The sequence below is a fragment of the Staurois parvus genome, unplaced genomic scaffold, assembly GCF_062004578.1.
Source record: "Staurois parvus isolate SC_StPar_1 unplaced genomic scaffold, SC_StPar_1.0 ptg000011l, whole genome shotgun sequence".
NCBI classification, from domain to species: domain Eukaryota; kingdom Metazoa; phylum Chordata; class Amphibia; order Anura; family Ranidae; genus Staurois; species Staurois parvus.
Window position 1 is genome coordinate 26,710,891 of NW_028317807.1, and position 15,335 is coordinate 26,726,225.

Below are 15,335 nucleotides of genomic sequence, written 5' to 3' on the forward strand. Positions count from 1 at the left end.
AGATTTGTAGATAACAGTGAAAGTGCAGTGAGAGTCTCAAAAGCAAAGGGAGTACATTTTTGAGGCGTTTAACTGTATAAAAGACAGCAGATTAGTCTAAAAGTAAGAGTACAGAGTAGGGACCATTGGCTTGAGGTGGTAGTTTAGATAGTTGATAACTATGTGTTCTAGAAGTTTGGTAGGCAGGAACAAGAAACTGAGTAGTACATTTGTCACACTGGTGGGGTCCAGTGAGGTATGGAGTATGGGGGTGGCCACTGCATGTTTTAGACGGTTGGGAAGATTCCAGCAGAGAGAGAAACTAAAAATGGGAGTTAGAGAGTGTAGAGAAGAGCAAGAATGTGACCTTGGTAGTTGTGAGGGCATGGGATCTAGGGGAGGTGGTTAGGTGCAACCTCTTCTGTGGTAATAGGGTCAAAAGAGGAAATTATTGAAAGTGGTGGAAGACATGGCATATTAGGTGGGGCGACAGTAGACATCTCATCACAATTTGCTTCAATTTCAAAAGCATTTTATTTGCTTTTGAAATGATTGGCAATCTCCTGAACAGTGAGTAAGTTAGTGGGTGAAGGCAGTGGAGGACAAAACAGAGAGTTAAAAGTAGGAAAGAAATGAGGAGGACTGGATAACAGAGTGTTAATGAAAGTGATTAAATAGATCTGTTTAGCAGTATGGAGGCCTGATTTGTATTTTTGAAGGTATTTGTTACAGGTTGAAAATTTTTTGGGATTATGTTTTACGCCACATTTACTCTAGAATAGGGCTATATCTTTTGAGACTTTTGGTGTCATCTGTTTTGCCAAGGAGAGCAAATTTGTCCATGTAGGATAAGAGCAATCTCTCATAGACAGAAGCAGCCAGGTTAGGACAGGACAGGTGTTAGATTTTGTTATAGAGGTAGTCTGTTGCAGAGTAGACAAGAGAAGGGTTAAAGTGCAAGCATTTCTATGAATAACTGTTTGCTGGTTGGAGGGATAGGGGTCATAGAGAAGAAAAGAACTGTTGGATAGATTGCAGTGAGTGCAGAGGTAGGAGAATACAAGGTCAAGAGAGTTTCTATTAGAGTAAGTAAAAGTTTGTATCTATTGTCTTATGTAAAAAAAAGAAGGTTACGCTAAAGAGTTGACAGGTAGCGAAAATGTTAACATAACAGGGAAGATAAGATTGCCAAGAATGCTAGTGGGTATTTTAGAGAAGAGAAAGTAGGGTACCCAGACAGAGAATTCATCAAGGAAGATTTATATTGGTCCAGGAGGCCAATAGAGCACAGCAATCCTCAGAGGCAGAAAAGGGGGGTGAGGGAAGAACGTGAAACGTGCTTTATGTGGAAAGGATTCCAGTTCCACCTGCCTTTCATCCACTGGATCTGAGTTAGTGAGTATAATGGAGGTCACCATGAGAGAGGGCAGCTGGAGAAGCAGAATCAGATTCCTAAAGCCGGGTTAAAAGTAAGTAGGTTAAATGAGTCAGAGAATAAAAGATCATGGACAGAGATGAGCATGTTACATTCTGAGCAGGTGTTCCAGAATTTACATTAGAAGGGGGGCTGGTTATGAGAAGAAGGGGAATAGAAGTTAGAGAGTGTGAATTCTGGCTGCTGTGGCAATCTGAGCAGAAGTTTTCCCCCCCTTCTTCCCGCGCAGCCTCTTGTGACACTTCACAGGTCCCAGGAGACTGCAGGATTATTCATGGGGAGCAGTGCAGCTCACGCATGCTCAGTGGGCAGCTAGCTGTGCAGCTGCAAGGAGTCACAGTTGGCTGCCCACAGTTAAGATGCCAACTCCTGGAGCTGAAGACTGGCAAAGAGTCAGGGTGGGTGAGAATATTGCTGGATTCTGGAACAGGTAAGTGTGTTTTTTAAAATTCAGCAGCTACAGTATTTTTAGCTGCTGACTTTTAATTTTTTTGTTTACAATGTGAAGATTATCTTTAATCAAAAGAATTAAGTAAATATACCATTAGGAAAATAATAGGCAAACAAAATGGATATTTTGGCCTTCACCTATTGTTGATATTATAATATTAATTAATCTAACTGTACTTTTTTTTTCACCATTGAAGGGAAAAAGCTACTCTGACCTCAACTGCACTTACCAAATCCTTCTGATTATATATCTTACCTAAAGGAAGACATTTGGGATATACAGTCCACCTTCAGTGACCTTTTTAAGTAATAATTATTGTAAGATTAGGCAGGAAAGTAGCAATAAAATCCTATAGGAACTAGATTTACACCATTTCTGATTCATATTTATATGTACACTATATTGCAAAAGTATTGGGATGCCTTCCTTTTACATGCACATGAACTTTAATGACATCCCAGTCTTAGTCCATAGGGTTCAACATTGAGTTGGTCCAACTTTGCAGCTATAACAGCTTCAACTCTTCTGGAAAGGCTATCCACAAGGTTTAGGAGTGTGTCTATGGGAATGTTTGACCATTCTTCTAGAAGTGCATTTTTGAGGTCAGGCACTGATGTCGGATGAGAAGGTCTGGCTTGCAGTCTCCCCTCTAATTCATCCCAAAGATGTTCTATCTGGTTTAGGTCAGGACTCTGTGCAGGCCAGTCAAGTCCCTCCACCCCAACCTCGATCAGCCATGTCTTTATGGACCTTGCTTTGTGCACTGGTGCGAAGTCATGTTGGAATGGGAAGGGGCCATCCCCTAACTGTTCCCATAAAGTTGGGAGCATAAAATTGTCCAAAATGTCTTGGTATGCTGACGCCTTAAGAGTTCCATTCACTAGAACTAAGGGGCCAAACCCAACCCCTGACAAACAACCCCAAACCATAATCCCCCTCCACCAAACTTTACACTTGGCACAACGCAGTCAGGCAAGTACTGTTCTCCTGGCAACAGCCAAACCCAGAAACTTCCATCAGACTGCTAGACAGAGAAGCGTGATTCATCACTCCAGAGAACACGTCTCGACTGCTCTAGAGTCCAGTGGTGTGTAAACACCACTGCATCCAACACTTTACGTTGCACTGCGTTGTGATGTAAGGCTTGGATGCAGCTGCTCAGCCGTGGAAACCCTTTCCATGAAGCTCTCTATGTACTGTTGTGCTGTTCTGAAGGCCACACGAAGTTTGGAGGTCTTTAGCTATTGACTCTGCAGACAGTTGGTGACTTCTGCGCACTGTGCACTTCAGCATGCGCTGACCCCGCTCTGTCATTTTACATGGCCTACCACTTCATGGCTGAGTTGCTGTTGTTCCCAGTTGCTTCCACTTTGATATGATACCACTAACAGTTGACCGTGGAATATGTAGTAGCAAGGAAATTTCACGCACGGACTTACTGTACAAGTGGCAACCTATCACGGTACCACATTTGAATTCACTGAGCTCCTGAGAACGACCCATTCTTTCACAAATATTTGTAGAAGCAGTCTGCATGCCTAGGTGCTTGATTTTATACACCTGTAGCCATGGAGGTGATTGGAACACCTGAATCCAATAATTTGGAGGGGCGTCCCAATACTTTTGGCAATATAGTGTATAAAGTTCCTGTATGTGTGCCCTCTGCTCCTCAAGTTCCACAGTGCAGAGGATGGCAAGATGTAACAGCACTGTTTTTTGTTAATACTAGCTTCTAGAGTGGCCATAAACAAAGTAGTGGGTGGTTGGCAAAATTATCACAACCCCTTGATGAAGCCACGTGACCCATGGCGTAACGCGTAGGGGTGGGGCTACGACGTCACTCGGCACCAGAGAGAGCAGATGGCAAGTACATATGCTGGCGGTTCATACAGGCTTAACACAATCAAAGTGTTTTTTTGTTATATCAAATGTGAGTGCATTGATTGAGAGTGGTGGAATAAAGGAAAGTCTTTTTAAAGGATAAAGCACTATGTCTTAATTTTTTCCTTTGACACTGAGGAACATTTAAGGAGGAGTGAGCAGTGGATCTTTGAGCAGTTGAAGGAGGGAGAAATCCCCGCAGGGATATCCAACGTTAATTAAAAGGGTAAAGCATTGTGGTGTCCGCAAGAAGTAGCCAACATCCATCCTATACTGCAGCAAATCTAGCAGGTTCCAGGATATGTGAACCAAAAGCGCATTAAGCCTATCCATTAGGCATAGAAGGAGGTGAGCGTACATCTAAATTGATTGAAGGATTCACGGAAAGTCACTATAATATGTTTTGATCACTTCATCACCAATATTGGAGTATTATTTGAATAATGAGACTATCATCTTTTTTGACTTTTCTTTTTTGATTTTTATCACGTTCATTTTATGTATTTATATATGTTTACATTAATTTGATAATTTAGATTTAATTGAAGTCACACAATATACACTTGATATTTTGATAATTAGGAGCACAACATTTGTAGATTTATGGTAAAATTGTACAGTTGAAGTTATGTGTTAATGTTAGCAATCCATAAGGTTTTTGTTTGGCTCGCAAGTTATACACACCAGTTTTTTTTAAGTTAGAAAGGCCCTTTGTTTCGCTATCAGTTAGTCACATTAAAAATCCAACTGTCCAGTGTCTCAGGAATACGCTAACTGTCTAAGGTGAGTAACCTCTTGCCACTCACTGCCTCAGATTTTCTGACCCACATGTACCAAAATGGGTCTAATAAAGCTTTACAACCCCGCTATCTCTGTGTCCTCTGTTCCTTCCAAAAGTGCTTTAACTTTAGTGTTTCCACAAAAATCTTCATCTCATCCTGTATACATCCCCCAAAAAATAAATAGAAACTTATATAGTGCCGTTATTTTGAAATTGTGATATTGTACTCACGTGTGTGTGTGTGTATATGTTGTAAAGCTTTATTCCATTCATTTTGATACATGTGGGTCAGAAAATCCGGTAAGAGTCTGGGAAGTGAGTGGCATGAGAGTACTCACCTTTGACAGTTAATGTATTGCTGAGGTGCTGGACAGTTGGATTTTTATTGAACTTTGATGCCAGGGGGTGTTTGTGTTTTTTCAGCTGCTAGAGGTTGGTATTTGGAGCATCAATACGGTGGTGGACATTTAAATTAGTTAGTCATAATCAACTGGACTTGTAATGTAGTGTTGAACACGTTTTTATAGCTTCTCTGAACCACTTCTTCAATTCTCAGAAGATATCTCCCTGTCAGGAAGATAACCCATTATTTATGTCCCCTTTATTTAGTATCCCATAATTAATATACAGTATATATACAGTATATGCTTTTTTTTATTTTTTTTCAAAGAACCTTTTAAGGCAAAGTGAGGAAGGTATATAAAAGAATATCTAAACCTACAAAAATGTAATATACTGACTTTCCAGTCCTTACATGTTGTGGCTGAATTTGTCTCCATTGCTTAGTTTTCCCTTTTATTTTCACCTTGTGATACTACCAGCAACACAATTCCTGTCCTGCAGTGACAATACTCACTTACTGCACTTTATCAAGAATCAGTGTTGTCACCCTAGGCTGTTTTTCTGATTTGGACTATAAGCACCTCCACTTCTCCTCATCTCCATCTTAAGGAAATGGGTGCTCTATGGTTCAAAGAAGATAGCAGATAAGGTTGATAACATTGTATGAGCTTCAAGTAAGCGCACAGGGCATTACAATGACACTGGATTTCTGGCAGGTTTTTATCTGTACTACTATAAAATTAATTCCGCCTGAAAAGAAAAACAAATACAGCCCCAACATATAAGGACTTGTAAGCTGTTATATATAATTTTTTTGTTTTTGGGTTCAGACATACAACTGTGCATGAATAAAGGTATGGCTGGAGTTCAATTTTACTAGCCAGTCCTTTATGACTTTGATACATGTACTAACAGGAGTTAACTCCACATTCTATATACAATATCATTCTTGATATAAATACTCTGAAAATAAAACATTTGAATAATTTAACACATTGGTATAATTTCTAAGATAGAAACTATATGCACTATATAGCTGCTTAAAAATTATTTTTTCTTTGTTTTAGCAAAATAGAATACCTTTTGAAAAATCCAAATTTTACATGAAAGTGTATCTAAAGCCAGAGATGTTTTTTTCAGTCTGGATAGAGTAGTGATGGGTCACATCCTTTGCCAGGTTTTTATTGCTGTCTGTGTCCCCACTAGAGGTGACCATAGATGGATCAAAATTCATCTGGTCCAGCAGGGAGCATCCGAATTTCAATCCATGTGTGGCTGCTGCAGTTCAATAGAAGTTGATGCACAATTCCAATTATGTTCAGCCACCCTGTTGGATAAAAGCAGTTCAATGGCAACAGTATTAATTTGCATATTCTGACAGCAGGGGAGACTCCACTGTTGTCTTAATACAGTAGCACAGCAGGGAGGATCCCCCCATATGCCTCAAATGTATGGATGGGGAATTGGTTCAGCCAGTGGGCTGAATGAAAAAAAAAAACATGTATAGCCAGCTTAAGGAAATATATATATAATCTCCTCATGACCACTGTCATCAGGACTAAAAGTGGGCAAAAATCCTAGATTTTGAGTTGTCACCAGAACTGCAATAGAAGGGAAACCATCCAGTGGGGACAAGTTTTTAAGAAGGCATTTACCTCGCTTTGGAGAGTTTTTCCCTCTAATAGAGCACAGTTGGCAAAAAAGACGGGGATTTTACCAATTCCCTACCCTGTCCAAAACAATAAACACAAATGTTAAAGACTCTTTAATAACCACAATTTACCTTTTTTTTTTCTCCATGCATAAAACATTTACTTGATAATCTACGTCTTTTTTATAAAATGTACCATTTCATATTTTATTGCAAGAAATGCTTTTAGCAGCTACAAAGTGGTTATTATCAGTCACCTAGCCTATAACCTAGAACCTATAAATAACTATTATATTCAGATAAAGGCAATGCTAGGAATCTGTAAAATAATTGACAATTACATATGTCAAAGGTTAACACAAGAACAGTAAAAGAGCATAAGCTTGAGAGTCCATTGCCCTAACTATAGTCAGAGTTTTACTTACCTGTGCAAGGTGTCCATGATTTCACACCAATGGTCAGGCCCAACGTTGTCCAGTTCAAGATAGTCCAAACACAGACCAGAAGAATGGCAGACATCAGTGGACTTTAAACATGCGGTCCATGTACAGTATTTACAAACCTGCTTTCTGTGAGTTAAACCCACACTTTGATAAGAAATAGCACCAAGTCCTCATGGTCATTGAGAAATATCACTGTCTCTGGTCATCCTGTATAAAAGACTCTGCAATGCTAATGGGTATTTACAGACGATTCCACCATTTCCACCTGAATTTCAAATAAGTCATAGTGTCTTTTATATCATGTCTGAGCCTCCTTTTCTCAGAAGTCAACAGTTCACAAACTCATGTAAAAGAAGCAGCAGAGCCAGCTGTTTGCTCACGACACAGCAGGTGAGCTTGTGTATGTGTGAGGGATGAGCAGGTGAGTGTTCAGGGAGAAGCCAGATATCCAGACATTCAAATGAGTTCATTCCCAGTCATTTTCTCCTCTTCAGGATCTTTTCATCTTTTGCCCAGCCCTCCCCAGGTGAAGGAATTTCCCACTGTAAATGACTCTGCTCTTACAAAGAATATATTACTAACATAGGTGGAGCCACAAGCATGCTGTGCACCTGAGTGTGTCCTTAGTGCAAGTGTCTCAGGTACATGGATGGAATGTATCTTTCACTTATCAACACATTTCAAACCAGGAATTTCATTAATAGGATTACAGAGCAAATGCATTTACAAAGTTAAATATCTCTTTCTTTCTTTCTTTCTTTCTTTCTTTCTTTCTTTCTCTTTCTCTCTTTCTCTCTCGCTCTCTCCAGTTGCAGACATTATCACACCTGTGCCCCATTGAGAACTAACTCTCTCTCTCTCTCTCTCTCTCTCTCTCTCTCTCTCTCTCTCTCTCTCTCTCTCCTTCTCTCTTGTTTTCTCTTTCTTACTCTCTTCATTTGCAATGACATCATCACATTTGTGCTCCATTGAGAACTAACTTTCTTCCTCTCTCTTTCTTTCTTTCTCTCTTTCTCTCTCTCTTTCTCTCGCTCTCTCCAGTTGCAGACATTATCACACTTGTGCCTCATTAAGAACTAATTATCTCTCTCTCCCTCCCTCTCTCTCTCTCTCTCCCCCCCCCTTCTCTCTTTTTTCTGTTTCTTACTCTCTTTCTTCATTTGCAATGACATCATCACATTTGTGCTCCATTGAGAACTAACTTTCTTTCTCTCTCTCTCCTTCTTTTTCTTTCTTTCTTTCTCTTTTTCTTTCTCTCTTTCTCTCTCTTTCTTTCTTTCTTCCATTGTGGTGCTTTATCACACTTGTGCACCGTTGAGAACTAACTTTCTTTCTCTCTCTCTTTCTTGCTTTCTTTCTCTCTTTTTTCTCTCTTTCGCTCTTTCTTTCTCTCTTTTTTCCATTGTGGTGTCTTTATCACACTTGTGCTCCATTGAGAACTAACTGTCTTTCTCTCGCTCTCTTTCTCGCTTTCTTTCTTTTCTCTCTTTTTTCTCTCTTTAGCTCTTTCTTTCTCTCTTTCTTCCGTTGTGGTGACTTTATCACACTTGTGCTCCATTGAGAACTTTCTTTCCCTTTCTTTCTCTCTCTTTTTCTCTTCCTTTCTCTCTTTTTTCCATTTCTTTTTCTCTTTCTTCAATTGCGGTAACATTATCACACTTGTATACCATTGAGAACTCTCCCTCTCTCCCTCTCTCTCTCTCTCTCTCTCTCTCCCTCTCTTGCTTACTCTTTCTTTCTCTCTTTCTTTCATTGTGATTACTTTATTACACTTGTGCTCCATTAAGATCTCTCTCTCTCTCTCTCTCTCTCTCTCTCTCTCTCTCTCTCTCTCTCTCTTTCTCTCTCTCTCCCTCTCTCTCCCCCCCCCCCTTTTTCTCTCTTTCACTGTTTCTTTCTCTTTCTTCCATTGTGGTGACTTTATTGCACTTGTGCTCTGTTGAGAACTAACTTTCTTCCTGTTTCTTTCTCTCTCTCTTTCTCTCTCCCTTCCTTTCTTTCTCTCTTTCTTCAATTGCAGTGACGTTATCATACTTGTGCTCCATTGAGAACTTTATTTTTTCTCTCTTTCCTAAAGGTAGTATTAATAGATTACAAGTGTTATGATGTCTTTACGCTTGTACTCCGGTGGCAAGTCTCATAGATAATAGTTTTTCATTCACAAATCCCTGTGTATGAATGATGTGGTTTTGTAGGCAGAGCCTTGCTCAACCACACCAAAGTAAAAAAAATGACAAAAGCATATAAGGAAAATAATTCTGTATGTAGGGGCAGTTTGGGGGAGGGGGACAGTGAACATGTTTCCATGGTCAGAAAGGTGGGCTTATCTTTAAAAGGAAATATTTACGAGAAAAAAAGGCAGGTTTTTTTTGACAAACTGCTAAACTGTGGTTGCTTGTCTGCCACTGACTTTAATTCTTTCTGAGTTAGTGACACCGAAAAAAGCATGCTGTAAGCATCACTTAGGTGATATCATTCATATTATTCTGTACAGGTTTAATTCAATTCTTTATTGTGGATATTCAATAATAATTCAACGTCACAGAAATATGACCATTTTATATTGTCACCTTGTGCTAGTATTTTATACTATATTGTTATACATACATATCTCTTACAGCGTATTACATTTGTGAGCAGCAGTATATTAGGAATATTCAGTAGAATAAATATTGTTATTATTAGTAGAGGGCACTTGGATACTTATATTTATATAGAGATTTCTATGTAAAAGAGGTGAAAAGGTGTCTGCTTTATCTTTACAAGTATTTCAAATGCAAATATGAAAGCTGATAAACAAAAGTGCATGTGTGTGTGTGTTTGTGTGTAAAGTGCTTAAAACATCACAGACTGAATAGGATCCTGAAGTGCAGAAACCAACTTCATTACTGGTGAGCAACATTTTTGGAATTAGTCACACAACTTACATCTAATTAAAACATGACACAGATATACATTAACAAGCCCACTTGAGTCCTGTGAGCCTCATGTTGTATATTGCAGCCAAATACCATGCAACCACAAAAGCATTTCAAATTCCAGTTCAAAACAGCAATATCCTACAATATTATCAGCTGACTATAATAATGAAGCTCTGCATGGTCCTTCTTCTCATTCCTATGCAGCTATGTTTTATGTAGCTCAGTTGAGATTTAGGCACAAGAAGTATAGACTATATGTCAACTTTTAGGCAGCTGGGAAAGCAACAATTGCCAGTCAAAGAGTTAATGCTCTATCAAACTAAGCAAAGCGATGGCTGCTCAGAGATGAAAAGCTCAGATGTGTTTGTTGACCCACTGAGCCATGAAGTCCTACACTGGTAAGTAACTTAAGAAATACCGACTTATCCATTGCTGTCCGATCATGCACTTCTCAAGTCAAACATTAACAGCCCCTGAGATTTATATTTACTCATAGATGTAAGAGTTGCAGGTCATTTTGGTCAGTAAAAATTTAAGTATAAACCCAAACTGATAACCTAACCCTTTGTAGCTCAACATTATAAATGGACTTTATCCACTTCAAAAAGCATGATTGCAACCAATGCATAAATAGTCAGCCATGCATACTTTTAAGTCACTTGCTGGCATGCAACAGGTATCCCTTTCCTATCTGATTACTGCGCCATCATATATAAGGCCATTAATATGTAGATTAAAGTAGTTGTGTACCTCTGACATGAAAAATGAACAGGCATATCCTTCTATAATGTATACTTGTGATTTCTGTTGGCAGTCTGGTTCCTCTGCTATCTGCATGAGTCACTTCTGAAAGGCTGTGCAGACTCCAAAGGATCAAAGGGGACAGGGCAGGGGAGCTTCAGCACACAGCCTGTGATTGACAGCCTCAATTATGCATGTTTCCCTATGAGATTGCATAGAGAGGGGTCTCCCTTCCTCCACTCAGGTCTCAGATACACTCAGCTCCCTGTTGTATGCTGTGCGGTGGGTGATATCAGATCCCTCTTCCATGCCTCTGGACTTTAAACAAATTTAGAGAAGAGGTGGTTGCAGATAAACGTGTAAAAGATAAAGAGAGAAGGAGCTCCTTCTGAGTGTAGCATACAGTAAAAGCACAGACTTTATTAATCAACAAATTGGCAACTCAGAAAGGTAGAAGATAAAAGGCTCATGAAGTCCAAAACAGCGCTGTCTACTGCCAGTCTAGTCTCGCTGTGATGGATCTTAGTAGCCCTTGGCTGTGCTGGTGGCTCCCAGCACTTCCTGAATGGTCCAGGTCCCTTGGGAAGGTGAAAGTGCCATCAGCACTGGAAGAGGAAGTGGTGAGAATGGTATGCATGCGTGCTCCTTCATCAAGCCATGGCCAGACCATGCAGGAGTGCTGGAAGCCACCAGCACAGCTGAGGACTACTGGGATCCATCACAGCAGATACAGTGGGACCAGACCAGTATTTCACAGCAGTGTTTTGGACTCAATGAGCCTTTTATCTTCTAACTTTGTGAGTTGCCAATTTGTTGATTAATAAAGTCTGTGCTTTTATGCTTCACTCAGAAGGCACTGCTCCTCTCTCTTCCTTATCTATTGCAGAGTCCCTTCTAGCTCTATCTACAAGCGGCAGCCACTGGGTCAAGCACCTGAACCACCTAGATCATTATAGACATTCCCCATGTGTACCAGTCTTTAATACTCTTTAGACATACTGTATCTTGGACTGATTTCCATATAGTGCACCAAATATAACTCTCGTTTGCAGATAAACATGTACAACTTATGTAGGAGGATTTGTATCATTTCTCTGTGTCACCTAAAGCTAATCAATTCACTGGGTATATGTAAAGTTTTAAAACCACTTTAAAGAGCTAGGGGCTACATGGGCTGATACTTTCCTACTGACAGATTTAACTACTTGTTGGCATTCATCTCTTAGCAGCATACCGAAATCAATGTGATGTGTATGAGATATCTGTAAACAAGGTTTACTCTTCCATTAAAAAAAATATTTAATTGCCTGTGTAGCTCAAGACTGCTTTGGGTGAAATATGAAGGCTGCAATTGCTGACCTGCTTTTAAAAATGCTACTGGCTGTTTCTAGCTTCAAAAGTTTTTGAAGTACTGATCAAAACAATCATGCCACAAGTCAGAACTTCTGATTTGCATATTTCTTCTGCGTCACATATTTAAAAAGTATTCAAGCCAATGGATGTGCATAAGATCCAGCAACTAGCATTTCAGAGAGAGAAGTCAACAATGGCAACATACATATTTCTCTCAGTACAGATCTCCTTTAAATCACAGGTAGGAAAACATCCTAGGGAATATGCACGGGAGAAATCAAAGAAACATTTTTATATAGTGGACAAAAATTAAGATTATTGATATACTTTGCTGGTGATTTGTGTTAGTAGGATATTAGATGAGGATGATTGGATAGTTCTACAAGTTGCATGTATTTGAAAAATGTATGCTTTTCATACAATGCTGCGTTAGTCTCTCAAAATGAAAAATGAGCACCATTGCTAATACAGTGTTGGAGAATGACTTAAAAGTATCAAGTAACCCGTGTATGAAAGCTGTGATGACCCCATAACAAAATAACGGTGCAAGCCATAACTAAAAAGGTTATAATTATACAGTTGGTATCAATGCAGCTGATTGGCACTGAGGGTCCACCTCTGTTTGATATACCTTCCAGGTCCCTGTTGGTTTGTGGGGCAATCAAGGTGCATCCTGGCACAATTTACTTCATATTGTATATGTATTTAGCTCCCACACTTCTTTAAAAAGCAGTATTATATGTGTGCTGTGAAATGTGTTAAATCTAGCCCCTACTCTATCAGACGATTCAACTATCAGAAACAGAAAAGGAAGGGTCTCTGTAAAATAGATAATTATAAGTAACTTACTGGTGGGGTAAGAGGGCAAGCATTCATGTGGAAGTGAGTTGTCTAATGTTTAATACTCAAACAAGTGCGCACAAGTTTGTAAGATATGTTTTAATGGTTTTTTTTATATATATATGAAGTGAAAGGCTGGTCTTTACCATTTGAAAGAAATGGATGTGGGATTCTCATTAAAGTGGCACCCAAAAGTACTAATACTCATATTTCTTGTCATTTTATATAATCCTTGATATGGATGTGTATGATAGTGGTCATTCCAAGGCTAATATCTATGTATCATAACTAAAAATAAGGTAACAACAGAAGCTGCCCAGGACCCATCTTAGTGCCCTGACAGCCCCTCAAGTGAATAAGGATGCCTCTTTTTGCCAGTGGCTGCACTCATTTTGATATCAAACAATTCTAACGAATTGTATAAATGGAACACTGAAAGTAGCATGCTGGTTTAATTGTTATGCAAATATAGCACTGGACTTTGCAGCTCACCAACTGTGAGGTTGCAGAAAAAGAGATGTCTACATTGTACCCCTGTGACCCATGTTACAAGCTCTTTACTGATCCCTCTATAGCAGTAGTCCCCAAACTGCAGCCTAGGGGCCTGATGTGGCCCTTTGCTTGCCTTTATCTGGCCCTTGGGACACTATTCCACTGAATGAGGAAAGAACAAAGAGAGGACGCACAGGCCTAGTGCATTACCATAAAAAATGTTTAATAAGAAATAAAGTAGATGTTGTACTCACAAACGAGAATAAAGTCAAGGCACAAGGCCGGGGCTCTGAGGAAGAGGCAAGTCCTCGAAACGCGTCAGCCTATTGGATGTCTACACTCCCTATTGTGGACTGTTACTCAGCGCGGTGTTGGCCCAGCTGTTCTTTTATGATGTGCCTTGACTTTATTCTCGTTTGTGAGTACAACACCTACTTTATTTCTTATTAAACATTTTTTATGGTAATGCACTAGGCCTGTGCGCCCTCTCTTTGTTCTTTCCTCATTCAGTATATTTGGATTCCCCCGGTCCATTTGAGGGCAGCAAGGTGTGCATGTTCCAGGACATTCTTAATGTGGTTGTAGCCTGCATCGAGTCCATCCCCAAGCGCAGGAGCATTTGTGTTTGCTGGTTCATGGCACTATTCCACTAACTGACATTAATGATGGGACACCATGCCTCCCACTGACACCATCTATGGGGCAATATTCTTCCCATTGATACTAACAATGGACGCCAGCCTCTTGGTTGCCAAATGCACTTTATCAAGTGGTAGGGACAGGGCCATGGATAAGGCAGTACCAACAATCCTCCTGTACGGGGCCCAGGCCAGCAGAGGGGCCCAGGCAGCTGGATGAATCAGATGTGGGCAGGGAGGGTGATCAGCACAGCAGGGGCAATTACTGGAACCGATCCCCTGTGTGGCTCTCTCTGCAGCAGCTGAAAGCTGGCTTCTTCCCTTCCACTTCCCGCTGGCTTTTACCTGCTGCAGACAGAGCCATACAGGGGATCGGCTCCAGTAATTGCCCCCCCCCCTCCTCCCCTGTGCACCATACATTTCCCCCCGCTGCCCAGGCCCCCCTGTGTGCCCCCGCAGTGCTTTCCCATCTCTCCTTTCCACTGGCAGCTGCAAACACACATCCTTCAGGATGGAGAGTGGGGGAAGGGTCCAATAAATGTCATAGTTACCAGCCCTTCTTTTCCTGAATGAACACAGTGAGTGATCGCTACTAATCACTCGCTGCGTTCATTCATAACTGAAGCATAGTAAACTGTGCTTTTTTGTTGGCAGGGCCCTGTCAGGTTGGCTTTATGGGGCCCCGTGGTTTCTAACAGCAGCCCTGGGTAGGGCTGTATTAGGTCTGCCCCTCAGCCCATTGCAGGGCTTCACTTTGCATACGGGTGGCACTTTTCCCCTGTGCCCTTCAGCCCATTGCAGACCTTTACTTTGCATACAGGCGGCGCTTCTCCCCTGTGCCCTGAAGCCCCGCCCTTTCTGCTGACACAGTCCTGGTTCCGGTTTCCGGAGTTTGTGTTCCACCCACTCCGGACCATGCTGTTCATCAACTAGATGTGCGTTCCAGCAGACAATACCCAGCACACATTCCCAGTATCATCTTCTTCATCAACATGGGAGGTTTACATCAGTGGTAAGTGGAAGTTGGGAGGGGTGTCTATCCAAAGAGAGAAATACATTCACCAAACATGTGTTGACTCTGCCTATAATGTTTAATATATAGTATCTGTTATGGATCCGCCAGGTGGTGCCTCTGGCAGCCCACTGGACAGGAATACCCAGAGCGTGGAGTCTAAGTCCCGGTCTGCGTGTTCATCAGGGCCCCTGATGGTGGGGATGGACTTGAAGCAGACCAGGACCAGGTCACGACCTCCGAGCAATCCCACCCCTGGCAGAGGGAACCTCTGGGGATGGATACAGGAGGAGAGCCAGATGTGAGGAGGCCGGCAGGCCCAGGCAGGATGGATGGATGGATGGATGGACGCATCGTAGTCAAACTAGCCAGTTG

The 15,335-nt window shown here is 41.0% G+C and overlaps 1 protein-coding gene across 1 annotated transcript in view; it reads right to left on the reverse strand.

The window, feature by feature from the left end:
* TSPEAR (thrombospondin type laminin G domain and EAR repeats) overlaps nt 1-7,368 on the reverse strand; it is a 208,033-nt gene extending 200,665 nt beyond the window's left edge. The window contains exon 1 of the mRNA XM_089671851.1: nt 6,946-7,368. Coding sequence (XP_089527977.1) covers nt 6,946-7,039 — 94 coding nt within the window. The 5' untranslated portion in view covers nt 7,040-7,368. The remainder of the gene's footprint in view (nt 1-6,945) is intronic.
* Nucleotides 7,369-15,335: the final 7,967 nt, after the last annotated feature.